This window comes from Leucoraja erinacea, chromosome 13 (assembly GCF_028641065.1).
Source record: "Leucoraja erinacea ecotype New England chromosome 13, Leri_hhj_1, whole genome shotgun sequence".
In the NCBI taxonomy this organism is placed as follows: Eukaryota; Metazoa; Chordata; class Chondrichthyes; order Rajiformes; family Rajidae; genus Leucoraja; species Leucoraja erinaceus.
This window is the reverse complement of record NC_073389.1, coordinates 10577814-10596452: the sequence shown is the minus strand read 5'-3', so window position 1 is coordinate 10596452 and position 18639 is coordinate 10577814. Positions and strand designations below refer to the sequence as shown.

At 43.5% G+C, this 18639-nt stretch overlaps 1 protein-coding gene across 3 annotated transcripts; it reads left to right on the top strand.

The window, feature by feature from the left end:
- The first annotated feature begins 834 nt into the window (after positions 1–834).
- On the top strand, positions 835–18355 carry smpx (small muscle protein X-linked). 3 transcript variants are annotated; one of them, XM_055644426.1, is made up of 4 exons: positions 835–912; positions 10011–10072; positions 10210–10296; positions 17538–18355. In XM_055644426.1, the coding sequence occupies exons 2-4, from the start codon at positions 10037–10039 to the stop codon at positions 17661–17663; spliced, it is 249 nt and encodes an 82-aa protein (XP_055500401.1). In that variant the 5' UTR covers positions 835–912; positions 10011–10036; the 3' UTR covers positions 17664–18355. The 3 variants fall into 3 exon arrangements, with proteins under 3 accessions (XP_055500401.1, XP_055500400.1, XP_055500399.1); XM_055644425.1 differs by lacking the exon at positions 835–912 and adding an exon at positions 7918–8234; XM_055644424.1 differs by lacking the exon at positions 835–912 and having other exon boundaries at positions 9699–10072.
- The last annotated feature ends 284 nt before the right edge of the window (positions 18356–18639 follow it).

Sequence of the window (18639 nt, the reverse complement as noted above, 5' to 3'; positions counted from 1 at the left end):
CATCCAGTCTGAAGAAGGGTCTCGACCCCAAACATCATCCATTCCTTCTCTCCAGAGATGCTGCCCATCCAGCTGAGTTACTCCAGCATTTTGTGTCTGTCTATAGTCCCCCCCCCCCCCTCTGACTTTTAGTCTAAAGAAGGATCTGAACCCGAAATGTCATCCACTCCCCCTCTCCCGAGATGCTGCTGAAGCAATATTTACATTACTGCCGCGGTGCCCTTCTATCAGTCCCTTCTCCACTGTAATCATTCTCCCTTTGCACACCCCAGCCTCGTCCTTGCAGTATAACCTTCTATTACCTAATAGCATAAGCTATCCACTTGTTAAGTAGTCTTATGCCCAGCAAATGTCAGGCATTATATATCATATTGTCAAAAGTATTAACAAAAGAAAAAGGAAGCCTGTTAGTTTATGTTAATGTATTATGTTCGTGAGTCAGAGTATTCAAGGCATCTGTGATCCTTCAAACTTCACAGCAAATAACTTGTTTATGATTAAGTTACTTCACCAAGCAGACCAAAGCACTGACTATAAACGGGCAGGATCATTTGATTATATCTCAGCAGTACAAAGACACTCTGAATTACATAGTTTAATGTAAAAATAAAAGAAAAATACCCTTGTAGAGAACAAGGATATTTTAAGGTCTGAGCAATGTAAAGAAAGGTGAAAATTGAAAAAAGAACTAATGCTGGTACTTGATGTCCCATTTCGTTTTATAGAATTCCATGAGGGATTTAACTCATTTGCATATTACACTCTATTAACTAAGTTGAAGCTCGTGCTCCAGAGGTTGCTTGTCATCTGCAGGAAGATGCACAATGTTGCAGTGGGTAGAGCTGCTGCCTCTCAGCCAGTGACTCAGGTTCAATCATGACCTTCAGCCAAGTCTGTGAGGAAGACACGCAGGTTGGTAGATTAACTGTTCCTTCTCTGTGTTTTCCATAGTGTTTAGATGAGTGGAAGAATCTGTAGAGAGATGAAGGGAATGAGCGGAGAATAAAATTGACATTAGTGCGAATAGGCGCTTGATAGTTCACAGCACTTGGTGGGTGTAACGGACTGTTACAGTAGTGTATGCCTATATATTGCCTACCTGCTACACTTACTCTTACTTGAAACAGCCACTCCTGGCAGGAATTCTACAAAGAGACTGACTCTGAGCTGATCAGGGAGGCCCAAACAGTGCAATGTTTTGTTAGTTGGCAGTCCCTCTGAAATGTGTTGACAGTTGGTTGAATCATAGCCTGGCAAAGCTGCCAAGCATTTGAATATGTGTTATTATTACAAGAACATTAAAATAAAGTTTGGGCTAAGATTTTTTAATGTTTAGAAAAATATATTAAAAAATAAAATACTTAAAAACAATGAATTTCATCAAAGTACAAGGATGTAGAGGCATGGTAGTTAAAATACCAACTCAAAATCCAGAGTTCTAGACCATTGATCCAGGGTTCAATTCCTTTGAGAGCAAGATAATTCTAGTAATTGAATAAAAATCTGAACTGACAATCAAAAAATATTCCAGGATATTGTTATTTAAAAATAAACATCTGGTTTATCAATGACTTGGTGAAGGAGATCAGCTGTCTTAATCAGTGCGTTTAACTTTTAACTGGCACCTGGCTCTGCAGCAATTAGTGGGGGGCTGTTATCGACAGGATTGGCAGCTTCCACATCCCAATGAACAGATATCCAAGTGAAATCAGAAACAGTGAATACTTATCTTCCTCATAGTTAGACACAAAATCCTGGAGTAACTCAGCGGGTCAGGCAGCATCTCTGGAGAAAAGGAATAGGTGACGTTTTTGTCGAGCCCCTTCTTCAGACTAAAGATGGAAGGATCTTGGCCCAAAACATCATCTATTCCTTTTCTCCAGAGATGCTGCTTGACCCGCTGAGTTATTCTAGCATTTTGTGTTTGTTTTCTGTGTAAATCAGCATCTGCAGTTCCTTCCTGCACTCTTCTTCATAGTTATTCTCCCTATTTGATACAAATGCAATTCTTCAGGCAGATTCCCCAGAGAAAGCTCTGGGTAAAACATAACTTTCCCAATCCATCACTTAACTCCACGAGGAACCAGTTGTTTTTGGAAATTCCCAGTAAACAGCTTGATAATGCACATCCAGGCCCATGGAATTGCCCAAGGCAAGATATTTGACCGGCTTGGGTATTGGTTGAGCAGTGGGGCACACACAGTCGGGTTTACTGGCAGGTAGCAATTTGGAACAAGTGTCCTATGGCGTACTGCACACGGAAATGTTGTAAATACTTACAACCATTTTTTAAATTTGTTGGGATGGAGAGCCAACCATCCACATTAATGGAATGTTGACCTAGCTGTCTGGGGAACAAGGGGAAGAAGTTAAGACACCAAATTACAGGTCCTTGGTTAGATAGCATTGTGAGAACGTGGGACTTCATCTCAGGGAGGAATCACCGGCCAAAAGAAAGTAAAAAAATAGATTTAGTAGGATGCTACCTTGGGTTCAAGAGTTCAAAGATACTGCAAGTTATAAATTTATTTCCTGGATTTTTTAAAGTTACAGAATCTTCAATATATTAAGTAGAACTGATCTGGTAGATTGACAGAAACTATTTCTGTTTGGTTAGGATGACTGCGATTAATGGAGTTAGTCCAATAATTACAACTGGCAGTTCAGGAAAGTAACCAGGAAATACTTCAGCCAATGCAGATTGTTAAAAAATGATGTTAGGTCACGTCACTTTTTTTTAATTAATATATTTTTGAAAATCCTTAGATATTAGGATACTATTCAGATTCTGAATAGTAAAAAAGACTCAAAAGCCAAAACCTTACTCTGATTTCTGTGCATGTATGTTTACGTCTCAACTACATGAAAATATGCCATTCAGCCCATCAGTCCATGCCATCTCTCATAAGACCAGCCCTATTCCCCTTTCTTTTTATTTGCTGATCCCCCACATGCCCATCAATTTTCTTACTTTGATTCTTACCCACACCTATCTCCCGGGTGGCGCCAGCAATGGCTGCCTCGCCAACAGTCTGTCTGTCCCTTCCTCTCTGTTGTTTTATAGTATGTGTTAAATGTATGTTTTAGTGTTCTTTAGCTTGTTTTATGTGGGGGGATGAGGGAAACAAAAAAAAATCTCTTACCTCAACGGAGATGCGATTTTTTTCCGTATCGTATCTCCGTCTGCACTGCGGCCTAACATCGAGGAGCTGGCAGCCTTTGCTGAAGACCAACTTTGGGAGCTCCAACTGTGGGAGCCTGCAGGACTTAACATCATGGAGCTGGCGGTCCCTGTCGGGGATCAACCTTGGAGTTCCAACCATGAGAGCCTGCGGATTTTAACATCGCGGAGCTTGCGGTCTCTGGTCAGAGACTGACCGGAAGCTTCAAGACGCAGGAGCTTCGACCACCCCGACGTGGGAGCTTCAATCAACACGGGGGCTTCGACCACCCCAACGCGGGGGCTTCAATCACCTCGCCGACAGCGGAGGAATAAAGATGGAAGATTAGATTTGATTGCCTTCCATCACAGCGAGGAATGTGGGTAATCAGCTGTGGTGGATGTTTATGTTAACTTTCATGCAGTTGTGTGTTTTGTTGCTTTTTTTAGTAAGGCTGTATGATCATTCGAATATCACTGTACTTTAGTTGATACACGTGACAATAAAAGACCTTTGAAACCTTTGATCTTTGAAACCTACACTGAAAGGCAACTCGCAATAGCCCGTTAATCTTCCAAAAGTAGTTGAAGAAGTAGCTGTGATGGAAAATCTGCAGTAAAACTCACCAATACCTCTAATAATGAGCAAAAAACAAAGTGCTGGAGGAACTCAGTCTGAAAAAGGGTCTCGACATTAAATGTCATCTACCCATTCCCTACACAGCCAGACCTGCTGAGTTTCTCCAGCAATTTCTTTTTTTTGCTCAAGATTCCAGCATCTGCAGTCCCTTGTATCACCATCTATCAACCAGATGACTCCATGGACAGATATCACCACAACAACCCTGGCCTCTCCTTGTCAGAGACTTGCATTTTGTTCAGTATATTTCTTCCCACCTTCTTTGCAACATTAAACTAGCCTGCTTTCCTACTTGTTGACACTAAAGTGGGTGGTAACATAGGTAGTAAAGACGGTTATCAAAAATTAGAGCAGGCTCTTGACCATCTGGGCAAGTGGGCTGAGGAATGGCTAATGGAGTTCAATGCAGGGAGGTGTGAGTTGTTGCATTTTGGGAAGTCAAACCAGGGCTCTGGAAAGTGTTGTAGAGCAATGGGCTCTTAGAGCGCAGGTACATAGTTCACTGAAAGTGGTGTCACAGGTAGATAAGGTAGTCAAGAATGCTTTTGAAACATTGGCTTTCATCAGTCAAAGGGTACTGTGTAGAATTTGGCCTTCATCAGTCAGGATATTGAGTGTCAGAAGTTGTAGGTTGTTTGTGTTCGAATAGAAACATAGAAAATAGAAACATAGAAAATAGGTGCAGGAGTAGGCCACTCGGTCCTTCGAATCAGCACCGCCATTCAATACGATCATGGCTGATCATCCAAAATCAGTACCCCGTTCCTGCTTTTTCCCCATATCCCTTGATTCCATTAGCCATTAGAGCTAAATCTACGTCTCTCTTGAAAACAAGTAGATAGGGTGAATGAGTAGAGGAATCAAGAACCATAGGACATAGGTTTAAGATAAGAGGGGAAAGAGTTAATAGGAACCTGAGGTGCAAGTTTTTCACTCAGAGGATGGTACATATATGGCACCACCTGCCAGAGGAGATAGTTGTGGCAGGTACTAAAACAACATTTAGAAGACATTTTGACAGGTACAGGGACATGAAAGATTTAGAGGGATACGAGCCAAACATGGGTGGGCGGGGCTAGCATAGATAGGACATCTTTCTTGGTTTGGACAATTGGTTGGGCCAAAAGGCTTGTTTCTGAGCCTCTATTGATACAATTCTGCCAAAAAAATATTCGACCTGATACATTAACTCTGTTTCTCTTTCCACAGATGCTGCCGGAGATGCTGAGTGCTCCTAGAATTTTAGTTTAGTTTATTTAGTTTAGTTATGCAATACATTGCGGAAATAAGCCCTTCGGCCCATCGAGTCCATGCTAACAAGCGATCCCCGCACACTTACACTATCCCACACACACTAAGGACAATTTACAAATATATCAAGCCAATTAACGTACAAACTTGTTTGTCTTTGGAGAATTTTCTGTTTTAATTTTAGATTTCTAGTATCTGCAGTTTCACAAAATATAGCGTGTAGTTACTGCCGGTAAGTCGAAGGGCAAATGGAGTATTGACTTGTATAGTAAGGGGTGTGGTGTTCCAGAGGAGGCTTGTTTAATATAACTTTGTTGTTGGTGGTGCAACTACTCCTGGAACTTGTGTTCATATCTGATCTGCATATTTAAGGAATAATATATTTGCATTGGAAGTTCTGCAGAGATTTACAAGATTGATTCTTGTGATTGTTAATATATTTACTTTTGAAGAAAGATTGAGCAGATTGTGCCTTTCAGAAAAATGAGAATGGCACAGTAATTGAGTACTTTACGTCAGTCTTTACCAAGGAAGAAAGTGCAATCCCAGCAAAGGAAGATAATTCTGGACAGGCTAGAAATTGGTCAGGAAGAGTTGCATGAAAGGTTAGGTGCACTAACCTGATAAGTCACTTGGTCCAGGTGGAATTTCTCCTAGATGGCGGAGATATGTAAAAAAAGGTAATTGTGAAAGCCCTGGTCATATGTTTCCAAATATTGAATGCTGACACAAAATGCTGGAGTAACTCAACGGGACAGGCAGCATCTCTGGATAGACGGAATGGGTGACGTTTCAGGTCGAGACTGTTCTTCAGGCTATTATACTTTGATTCATATATAACATTATCCGATTTAATTAGATAACACACAAAGGCTTCTCAGTGCATCTTAGTGCATCCTATACTAATACCAATATTTCAGTCCAGAATGCTGCAACAAGATAAGCTTCCAGTTTACAGCATATATTGGGCACAGTGTGAGAGTCCACTGAGACAAAGGTCTGACTAGGGTGGAGAATTATATCCCACTCATACACATAGTTAATACAGATGTTCAGTACAGTCTTTCATTGGGAAGGCATTCAAAGACCTAAACGGGCTTCCTTATCTGCTATAACCATGTTCATAAGTTATAGGAGCAGAATTAGGCCATTCAGCTCATCAAGTCTACTCCGCCATTCAATCATGGCTGAAATATATCTTTCACTCTCAACCCCGTTTTCCTGCCTTGTCCACATAACCCCTGACACCCGTACTAATCAAGAATCTGTCAATCTCCGCCTCAATTGACGGTCTCCACAGACGTCTGTGGCCACGAATTCCACAGATTCACCACCCGATGACTAAAGAAATTCCTCCTCATCTCTTTTCAAATGGTACTTCATTTATTCTGAGGCCATGGCCTCTGCTCCTAGACTGTCCCACTAGTGGAAACATCCTCCCCACATCCACACTATCCAGGCCTTTCATTTTTTGGGAAGTTTCAATGAGGTGTCACCTCATCCTTCTAAGCTCCAGCAGGTTCAGGACCAGTGCCATCAAACGCTCATCATATGTTAACCCACTCATTCCTGGGATAATTTTCGCAAACCTTCTCTGGACTCTCTCCAACGCTAGCACATCCTTCCTCAGATATGGGGCACAAAACTGCTCACAATACTCTAAATGCAATCTGAGCAGTACCTTATAAAGCCTCAGCATCACATCCCTGTTTTAGTATTCCAATCTTAACCATGCTGTGATCAAATACCCTTGCACCTTTGATTATTTTGTCACTATCAATAATTCTTAATAACCAATTAATCTGTTAGCCCATCCTTGGGAGTTGCAAAGATCTAGAACAAGTAGCAGAAATCCACACAGCCACAGGGAGAACATGCAAACTCCAAGCAGTTAGCACTCAAGGTTAGAACTGAACCCATGTTCATGGAGCTGTAAAGAAACAATCCCAACTATTCAGCCACTATGTCACCTGGATCTATATTCCAGAATCCTTTCCATTTTGGAAATTCGTTGCCAGTGGAATGTTAATCATTTAGTTAAGGAACTAAATTAATCAATCTAATTGCTATTTACTCCTTCTGAAAATGACAGTCTGGAGATGACAAGTTATTATCTTTGATGATAGCACTGAAGGCATGAATTCACTGATTGGGGAATTAAAACTGCTTACAAAATGAAATCTCCAATCAGCAAATATGTGGGGTCCAAATTCCAAATACTAATTATGAAAAGTGATTTTTTTTTCTTATCTGCAAGTGATTCATATTTTAAGAAAAAATATGTATAAGCAGAATTGTGTATTTACTCATTTGAGTTCTGATTAAGTTCTTTGCATTGTGCGAATATAATTTCATGAATTACATGTCATTACAAGGCTACTTGTCTAAATTACAGCTGTATAACTTGATGATTTAGTAAACCTGACGCCCCGCTTCAAATGCGGTAATGTGTCAATAATTTGAGGGCGTCTTTCACTCAAAGTTAGCTTAGGTTGCACATATAGGTTCCTGAAGCTCTGGTTACATTTGCCAGTCATGACGATAACCTTGACATTAGGTCAGAACAATATTCTGTTGAGATATATTTGCTAAGCGCTTTCTGAATCGTTGAATGAACGATTCAAGAAATGTTTCGCTTGTAGTTTTTGATCGCGTGTCTTTAGAATGACCTGATCCATAGTTTTTTTATGTTGGAATCGCATAATTTATATTTGTGTAGATGTAAACATGTGTTATGTTTGGATACATGTTGTCCAAATCATTCCTGATGTGAAATAAAGTCAGGCTGGAAAGGAAAGTCGGGAATTGTTACGGAATACCCCAGGTTAAATAGACGGGGTCCGAGAGAGTGCAGTTCGTTCCCGCTGTGCCCCGGTTCGGGAGGGTGCGAGCCATTGGCGGCTGACCCTCCCAGTTAAAAGGGCAGATACTAACATGGAAAAAGCAGCTTCTGCCCGTCAGCCGCTATTTTTAGTTGGAACAACTGCGAGCCGCGTCAGGAATCTATCTCTTCGCTGGTTGCTTCTAAGCCGGACTGATGCACAGCACCCGGCTCCCAGTCGCCTTGAGCCCGTCCAATAACACCTCGGGGTCTTTACTCCCCAACTTCAACAGCGCCCAGCATTCCACCTGTTGGTTCGGGATAACAAGCTGAAAACAAAACCCTGCACTCTTGTCAACAAGGTCAGTTTTTGTAAACTTTTCAACACATTCTGCTGCTTATGCGGCCGAGGGTCAGTGGTGCATCTTTGAGTGGATTTGATGGAATGTAAAGGGGATCGAGTCGGGCTGTTGTCCTGTTTTGTTGATCGGGTGGGTAAGAACGGGCAAACGACACACGGGGACAATGATAAGGACATTGGGCGAAAGCCCGGGGTTGTTGTGGAAAGTCACTCTCGGGAGCTCTGGCGTGGTGTGACTTTGTTGGGCTGACTTGTCTGACAGCTCAACCCGCTCATATGGCTTTGACGCGACGCTCCCAAAACACCCGAGTGACCTTTCCACAGCCTGGCCCGCCTTCACACACAGTGAATCATCCGGATGCAATCCACGGTGGAGTCCAATACTTCATCTGAGGATGTGATTCTCGCGAGCATCGCCCACTCCACTACAAGTCAAGACCCGAAACGCCACCCTATTCCTTCACTCCAGAGATGCTGCCTGACTCCAGCATGTTATAGACAATAGGTGCAGGAGTAGGTCATTCGGCCCTTCGAGCCAGCACCGCCATTCAATGTGATTTGATCATGGCTGATCATCCCCAATCAGTACCTCGTTCTTGCCTTCTACCCATATCCCCTGACTCCGCTATTTTTAAGAGCCCTATCTAGCTCTCTCTTGAAAGTATCCAGAGAACCCGCCTCCACCGCCCTCTGAGGCAGAGAATTCCACAGACTCACCACTCTCTGTGGGGAAAAAGTGTTTCCTCGTTTCCGTTCTAAATGGCTTACTCCTTATTCTTAAACTGTGGCCCATGGTTCTGGACTCCCCCAACATCGGAGAAATGTTTCCTGCCTCTAACGTGTTCAACCCATGTTGTGACCATCTTCGGTGTAAACCAGCATCTGCGGTTCTATTCCTACACACATACCTCTCCACGACCTCTCTGTTTGGTGGGCGCAGCGGCTTGCAATGGTCCAGGGTATTAACACTAGGACACTTGTACGCACAACACCGTGGCCTTCTGCACCACACTGAAGTTTGGCAGCAAAGTTATCCTTGCAGCGACACCCTCATCTCGCGTAATGAATTGAAAACATTTCACGATGGTTGCTAGCCCCCGCTTGTAGTGCTTGAAAAAAAAAGCCTATTTCCATGTTTGGAAGAAATAATTTCAACCAGCTTCATGTGAGCACAACACTAGCCCCCTCGCCTGCCTGCCCGACACTTGAATACTGACCTCCAAAGATCGCTGAATGTGAACTGCCCGCTTGTTACACTGCTGTCTATTAAAACTTTCGAGACTAAATTAGTTACTGACATCCGACCGATATTGGATGTGTGTTGTTCCGTTTCTATTTATTAAAACTCTCCCAGTTCTGAAAGAGCTACTGGCGTACTGCTCAACGCTCTGCCTTCCACAGCCGCCAGGAGGGAGGGACCTCTGCGTTTCAGTTCTCGTTCCTTGCTGTCATTGTTTTGGATAAGCCTAAACTTTCTTCAAGTGTCCTCCCGTCCGACCCACGAACGCCCATTTCTTTCCGCGGCACAATGCGGATTGGATCGGGAACATAATTTCGATGTCTATTAAAGATTCATCTGGGTCTCATTGAACAGAGGATCAAATGTTCAGAGCTTGTGTCTCTGCAAGAGGTATCCAGGCAACACTGAAATGAACACTGAAAGATTATCTGCAGCCGGATCACCTATAATGCTGCGGCAATTTTGTCAGTTCCAGTTCTAAACGTACGGCTCCTATATTCTGAATGTTTGGATTTAATTGTCTTTTCTCGTTCCCAGCGGGAAATCAGGCCTCTCTCTACAAAATGTCCAAACGAAGTTCCAACGTCAAATCTATTCAGGTGAGACGGATAAAACTTGGCAGAGAGTTGCTGAAACAACGCGACACGGTGACACCCGAAGCCTATCAGCGGGTATGGCGGGCTGTCACGATTGCCGTTGAATGCTTAACTGGTTGGTTTGTCTGAAATAATTGCAGGCCAACATAAACATACCCATGGGTGCCTTACTGCCTGGAGCGGGACATCCCAGCAAAAGAAAAGAATGTACAATAGATGCCGACGAGGTAAGTGAGAACGTGAATTACAGCGATGCAATGCGGTCACAGCGTATTTCAGGGTATCTGGACCCCACTTAGACACCGACAATTGTTATAATTTGACAAAATGTGCAGCACTTTCCACAAGAGCGATATCAGTGGTGGGTAAGCTATTGGAGGAGATGCCGAGCCAAAGGCAAGAACATATTGAGGGTGCGACATGGTGTCTTGCCAAGATGATTGAGAATTTTGAAATGACCAAGTCAAGGTACCTCATGATAAGCTGGTTAGGTTACAATAGACAATAGGTGCAGGAGTAGGCTATTCGGCCCTTCGAGCCAGCACCGCCATTCAATGTGATCATGGCTGATCATTCCCAATCAGTGCCCGTTCCTGCCTTTTCCCCATATCCCTCGACTCCGCTAAGTTTAAGAGCCCGATCCAGCTCTCTCTTGAAAGCCCTCTACCGCCCTCTGAGGCAGAGAATTCCACACACTCACAACTCTCTGTGAGAAAAAGTGTTTCCTCGTCTCCGTTCTAAATTGTTATATGGTTAAATGGCTTACCCCTTATTCTTAAACTGTGGCCCCTGGTTCTGGACTCCCCCAACATCGGGAACATGTGTCCTGCCTCCAGCGTGTCCAAACCCTTAACAATCTTCTATGCTTCAATAAGATTCCCTCTCATCCTTCTAAACTCCAGAGTGTACAAGCCCATCTGCTCCATTCTCTCAGCATATGACAGTCCCGCCATCCCTGGAATTAACCTTGTAAACGGTTACGTGAGATCCAAGATAGGCTAGCCTATTGGACTTAGAATTGGCTTGAATGTTGGAGACTGAGGGGGGGGTGTAAGAGGTTTGTTATTCAAACTGGAGGCCTGTAACACATGTTGCAATAGATTATTCATTCTGGGTCCACCGTAACCCATGTTGTACCAAATGATTGGTGCTGAGTCCACAATGATTTGGATGCAAATGCAAGTGGCATGATTTGCAAGTGGATAATGTGTGGTTTGATGTTTGCCCTGTTCAGTCAGGGTATTGAGTACAAGAGTTGGGACATCGTGTTGCAGGTGTGTGTGATGTTGGTAAGGCCACAGTTGGAGTACTATGTACAGGCATGGGAAAGGTGCCATTAAAGTGGAAAAGGTGAACAAAGTGGATGTTACCAGGTCTCAAGCAAATTAGTTATAGGGAGAGGCTGGATAGGCTTGATCATTTTCCCTCGGAGTGTAGGAGGCTCAAGGGTAACCTTATAAAGTTAGGTTTCGAAACAACCACAGTCATCCCCCCAAGGTCGGGGAGTTCAATAATAGAGGGCATAGGTTTAAGGAGAGAAGGGAATGGTTTAAACGGGACCTAAGGGACAATTAATTCACACAGAGGGTGGGGTGTACCTTGAATGAACTCTTAAAGATAGGGGAGTCAGGGGAGATGGGGAGAAGGCAGGAACAGGGTACTGATTGTGGATGATCAGCCATGATCATATTGAACTAGATTAAGTGGGACCCGTTGGGTCCCATGTTTACATGGGAGGGCTGGTACCCCAACGCAATATTCCACCTTTCCACCAATTCCAATAGTGGGGGGAGGCTTTATGGCCCACTAGTATGGGTGTTGTGGCTGAAGGGACTGGTTTCCAGAGGGCTAGTATGGACATTGTGGGCCAAATGGATTCCTGGGGTGGCAGATCAGTCACTCAAGCCTGATGTGCTGGCAGCTCACTCACGGTTGGTGGGCTGGCAGTTGAATCATGGCTATTCCTTGAAATTCCATTTCAAGCAGGGTGCAAGGCCACCAAATTCAAGTGCAGTTTCCTACCAATTCAAGCAGGGTGCAGGGTCACCAAACTCAAGCGCAGTTTCCTACCACTTCAATCAGAGTGCAAGGCCACCAAACTCAAGTGCAGTTTCATGCCACTTCAAGCAGGAGGCAAGGCCACCAAATTCAAGTTCAGTTTCGTGTCATTTCAAGCAGGGTGCTAGACCACCAAATTCAAGTGCAGTTTCATGCCACTTGAAGCAGGGTGCAAGGCCACCAAATTCAAGTGCCGTTTCATGCCACTTCAAGCTTTAGCATTTCCAAACTATATTTTCAAACCACATTAAGGACACTGACAGGTCAGTAAAACCACACTCACAGTTTAGTACACATGTGTTCAGTGTTATTCACAGCTCAGACAGAGAGACGTGACCCTCTCGCTCCCGCATCTTGCAGAGACTGACTGAGGCACTCAACACTTCTGGGTTTTATAGTCCCTCCGGAAGGGGCGTGGCCTTCAGGAGAGAGAATCACAACATTTTTTAAACACTAATAACTCTTTTATTTTTCATCGATGGGAAAAATCCTCTTGTCCTGCACAGCGGAGGGGACTCTGAGTAAGATGGTCAAAAATCACTGCCGTAAGTGGCAGTGTTTTTTCTAAAATCAATATACAGACCAACAGGAAGTGGTCAAGATCAGCGTTTTAGTAATATAGATGGTGGTGCTGGCTCGAAGGGCCGAATGGCCTAATCCTGCACCTATTGTCTATTGTGAAAGAAAATAGTGTACATGGGTACATGGATAGGAAAAATTTGGATGCATATGCACCAGGTGAGGAAAGTAAGACTAGTTTGTTTAGGTAACGTCAGGCATGGACAACTAGGGCCAATAGGCCTGTGGCCACGATGTATAGCTTTACAACATCCATGGACAGTGATGTTGGTAGAGTGTTAAATATTACTCAGGCCACCTGACAGAATACCAACAGCTTTTAGAGCTGCTGTCTCACAACACCAGAGATCTGGGTTCCATCCTGACCTTGGGTGCTGTCTGTGTGAAGTTTACATGCTCTTTCTTTGATCTTTGGGTGCTCCAGTTTCCTCACATCCCAAAGTCATGTGAGTTTCAAGGTGTAGGCAGTGTAGGTAGTGGATAAGAAAGTGGGATAACGGGACTAGTGTGAATGGGTGATCGATGGCCGGCTTGAACTCAGTGGGCTGAAGGTTTCCTTGTCGTTTCTCTAAAACTAAAGTAAATACTAAAGAATACTCTTCACCATGTTATAGGAAATATGTTGTCAAGCGGAAAGAGTGATGAGGATGATGATACTCTGTCACTTGTACCTAGCTAGGTGCAGCGAAATCCTTTGTTTTTGCATAGAAAGTACACAAGAGTCACCACAAAGGCGGCGACAATGTTACAAAAAGTACATCCCTTCTTCGTCCCCTCCCCGTCCCCCCACTCGGACCCCCCTTTGTACTTGGCACCCCCCTTCCCCCACGCCAGGTCTCCCTTAGTTTAGTTTGGAGATACAGTGTGGAAACAAGCCCTTCGGCCCACCGATCAGTGATCCCCGCACACTAACATTATTCTACACACACTATGAACAATTTACATTTATACCAAGCCCATTAACCTACAAACCTGTATGTCTTTGGAGTGTGGGAGGAAATCGGAGCTCCTGGACAAAACCCACGGGTTTCAGGGAGAACGCACAAACTCCGTACAGACAGCGCCGTAGTCAGGATCGAACCTGGATCTCTGACGCTGTATGGCAGGAAATCTATTGCTGTGCCACCATACCGCATAAAGGGTGGTGGGTATATCGGATGTGCTGGAGGGAGTTGAAGCAGATATTACTGCAAGGTGTAAGAAACATTCAGACAGGTACATGGAAAGATCAGGTTTTGAGGGATATGGGACTAGTGTAATGGGAGATGTTGGCCGGTGTGAGCAATGTGGGCCAAAGTGCCTGTTTCCACGCTGTACTGTAAGACTAAATGACTCAATTCTGCAAGTAGAAGTGAGGCATCTGTTTCACATTCATAACCAGGTTTGAAAGAATTGGTGCGTTTATGGCACTTGCCAGAATTAGCCCCATTTACAGAAACAATACCACCATTTTCCTTTACTTATTCATTCATGGGACGTAGAGATCGCTGACCAGTTATGCATTTTCAAATTGCTCTTAAAAAGATGGTGGTGAATGATTCACCATCTTGTACTATTGGATATTGTTCACCCACAGTACTATTAGGGAGAGTTCTCTCATATATTTTGGTCTAACAATGATAAATAGTTGGAAATTGATCATCAGTCTGCATGGCCAAATCAGGTGAGGACAGCTGATTTCCTTCCTTACAAGGTATCAGCGACACAGGTGGAATTGTATTAACCAGCTAGTAGTTCCATGATCCCCATTACAAATCCTAACCAGCTTTGTATTCCATGTTCATGAAATTCCCCAGTTGGTGTTGACGGACGTGAATTAATGTCTCCACATTATCAGGCCTAGTCTCTGGATTAATATTACAGTAATATATATCGCTGTACTGCAGCACCAGTCTCGTTTCAGCAAATTAAAATATGACAACATTTTAATTTTGCTCTATAATTCAGCAGGTCTAAAGAACCTCAGTTGCATGCCTCCCCTGTCCATAGCTGGGTTGTATGAATTTAACATTTATTCAAGACTTTTAAGATCTTTGTGGGGATAGGGTGGAAACATCAACCTCTTGATAAGTAATACCGTTATGCATTTGAATAAGACCATGCAACAAGTTACAGAATGAACTGTCCTTTATGTACGAGGCACTTGCACTCTAAGTTTGTGAAGATTTTAATTTATGAAGTGCTTTTCTGAATGTCCAGATAATATCTGGTGGCGCAGCAGTACCGTTGCTGCCTTTCAGCGCCAGAGACCCGGGTTCAATCCTGACTATGGGTGCTGTCTGGACGGTTTGTACATTCCCCCTGTGACCACGTGGGTTTTCAGACTATTATCTAAATGGTGGCCGACTAGGAAAAGGGGAGATGCAGCGAGACCTGGGTGTCATGGTACACCAGTCATTGAAAGTAGGCATGCAGGTGCAGCAGGCAGTGAATAAAGCGAATGGTATGTTAGCTTTCATAGCAAAATGATTTGAGTATAGGAGCAGGGAGGTTCTACTGCAGTTGTACAGGGTCTTGGTGAGACCACACCTGGAGTATTGCGTACAGTTTTGGTCTCCAAATCTGAGGAAGGGCATTATTGCCATAGAGGGAGTGCAGAGAAGGTTCACCAGACTGATTCCTGGGATGTCAGGACTGTCTTATGAAGAAAGACTGGATGGACTTGGTTTATACTCTCTAGAATTTAGGAGATTGAGAGGGGATCTTATAGAAACTTACAAAATTCTTATGGGGTTGGACAGGCTAGATGCAGGAAGATTGTTCCCGATGTTAGGGAAGTCCAGGACAAGGGGTCACAGCTTAAGGATAAGGGGGAAATCCTTTAAAACCGAGATGAGAAGAACTTTTTTTCACGCAGAGAGTGGTGAATCTCTGGAACTCTCTGCCACAGAGGGTAGTCGAGGCCAGTTCATTGGCTACATTTAAGAGGGAGTTAGATGTGGCCCTTGTGGCTAAGGGGATCAGAGGGTATGGAGAGAAGGCAGGTACGGGATACTGAGTTGGATGATCAGCCATGATCATATTGAATGGCGGTGCAGGCTCGAAGGGCCGAATGGCCTACTCCTGCACCTAATGTTTCTATGTTTCCCCGGGAACTCCGGCTTCCTGCCACACTCCAACGATGTACAGGTTTGTAGGTTAATTGACTTGAAAAATTGTAAATTGTCCCTAGTGTGTGTAGAATAGTGTTAATGTGCGAGGATCACAGGTCGTTGCGGACTCGAAGGGCCGTTTCCGTGCTGTATATCTAAACTAAACTAAATCAAACCAATGAAGGTCGAAGGTGCTCTAAAATTAAGGAGGAACAGTAATTTTTAAGAGCAGTCACTATTGTAATAAGGGAAATACAGCAACTAATTTGCCCAGAGCAGGTCCCAACAAACAGCATTTAAATAACCGGATAGAAACATAGAAAATAGGTACAGGAGTAGGCCATTCGGCCCTTCGAGCCAGCAGCACCATTCAAAAATGATGAATGAATGAATGTTTATTGGCCTATTCACATACAAGGAATTTGCCTTGGTGCTCCGCCTGCAGGTGACAACATGACATGCAGTGACTGTTAAGAATGATACATAAAACATTAAACATTAATAATAAAACATTATTGATCATCCAGAATCAGTACCCCGTTCCTGCTTTCTCCCCATAACCCTTGTTTCTGTTAGCCCTAAGGGCCTTATCCAACTCTCTCTTGAATACATCCGGTGAATTGGCCTCCACTGCCTTCTGTGGCAGAGAATTCCACAGATTCAGAACTCGCTGGGTGAAAAAGTTTTTCCTCATCTCAGTCCTAAATGGCTTACCCCTTATTCTTAAACTGTGACCCCTGGCTCTCGGCTCTCCCAATATCAGGAACATTTTTCCTGCATCTAGCCTGTCCAATCCCTTAAGAATTTTGTAAGTTTCTATAAGATTCCCTCTCATCCTAAATTCCAGTGAGTATAAGCCCAGTCGATCCATTCTTCCATCATATGTCAGTCCCACCATCCCGGGAGTTAACTTGGTGAAGCCATGCTGCACTCCCTCAATAGCAAGAATGTCCTTCCTCAAATTAGGAGACCAAAACCGCACACAATATTCCAATATTCCAGTCTCACCTGCAGTTGCACTTCCTTGCTCCAATACTCAAATCCTCTCGCTATGAAGGCCAACTTGCCATTTACTATCTTCACTGCCTGTTGTGCCTGTATGCTTACTTTCAGTAAGACTCCCAGGTCTCGTTGCACCTCCCCTTTTCTTAATCTGACACCATTCAGATAATAATCTGCCTTCTTGTTCTTGTCACCAAAGTGGATAACCTCACATTTATCCTCATCATACAGTATCTGCCATGCATCTGCCCACTCACCCAACCTATCCAAGTCACCCTGCAGCCTCATGGCATCCTCCACGCAGCTCACACTGCCACCCAGCTTTGTGTCATCCACAAATGTTAGGATGTTAGGCAAGGAATAAGAATTGACCATATCATTTGGGAAAACTCACTTTCTCTGTTTTAAAATACTGCTGAGGGACATTGTTTCAATGAAAGCACCAGATATTTTTTAACAAAGCAGACTTGCCACAAAAGTGTAGATTTTGTACTCAAAACCTGTGTCTCTGGGGCAGATTTGACGCCACGGCCTTCCGACCAGAAGGAAAGGTTCCATGGTTTCATTCATGGCTCACACCTCTCCAGGTTGCCAACTGCTAACTCCCATCCCTTTCATTCGACTGTAACAATGCTACCAATGAGCCCACATTATCTTCTGGCCACGAGAGTGGCCAATGTGTGAGGAAAAAGTCTTATTCCTTTCTGGTGATTGGTAATTGATTTTGTTTAATACAGGGGACATGCAATAAATCAGATGAGAAGAAAGAGTTGCCTGGAGCAGTGAAATTACCGGGACCGACCGTCAACCTCAAGCAGCTTCAAGATGCCAAGAGTGAGCTCAAATTTGTCCCCAAGGTTTAGTAAAAGAACCTGCACTTGGCTTGAGGAGCAGCAACTATTCCCATGGAATTTCACTTTGTGCCATCACTGCCCACACAGAATGGCATTGGGCTACTCATATGCCCCAAGATTTTATACAGGCTTCAGTAGAATAAACCGATGATATATGCAAGGCCCACTCTTCACCACTATTGCCTCCAATACTGTAAAATTTGTGTTCCTATGCACTCTGACCTTCTTCCTCAAGACAATAGACAATAGACAATAAGTGCAGGAGTAGGCCATTCGGCCCTTCGAGCCAGAACCGCCATTCAATGTCATCATGGCTGATCATCCACAATCAGTACGCCGTTCCTGCCTTCTCCCCATATCCTCTGACTCCGCTATCTTTAAGAGCCCTATCTAGCTCTGTCTTGAAAGTATCCAGCGAACCAGCCTGCACCGCCCTCTGAATGTGATTATAACACTTATTATGAAATAATGAAAGATTATTAAGCCTGTAGACATGTTAAATTCAGATGATAAATTACTTTTAACATAATATGTGGATTTTAGGCAAATACTGTACTTGTTTTAAATAATAATACTATCTCCAGGTGTCGTTACAGCACAAAATAGTAGAACATGTTGGCTTTCAGATTAAATCTTTGTTCACTACAAGGTTCTTCATCGCAAGTCTACGTAACAGCAATAAACAATGTACCTAAAGTCTGTGTCATGCTTCTATTAGTATTTGTTTCTTTACGAATACTTAAGAGTGAATACGCACAATCTGTCTCAATAACCATAATAATAAGAAAATAGTTATTGAGACAGATTGTTTCATTTCATAATAATTGTGAAATCTATTTAAGATCATCAACTGTTATATTAATTGTAAAATAACCAGCCCAATCCCTCAGAGCATTAGCATTGAGCAGCAGTAAGTTTCCAAGCGCTAATAAAGACTGCAGGCCTGATTCAAACATGGAAGTAGAGGCGAGCCCAGTTACAATAG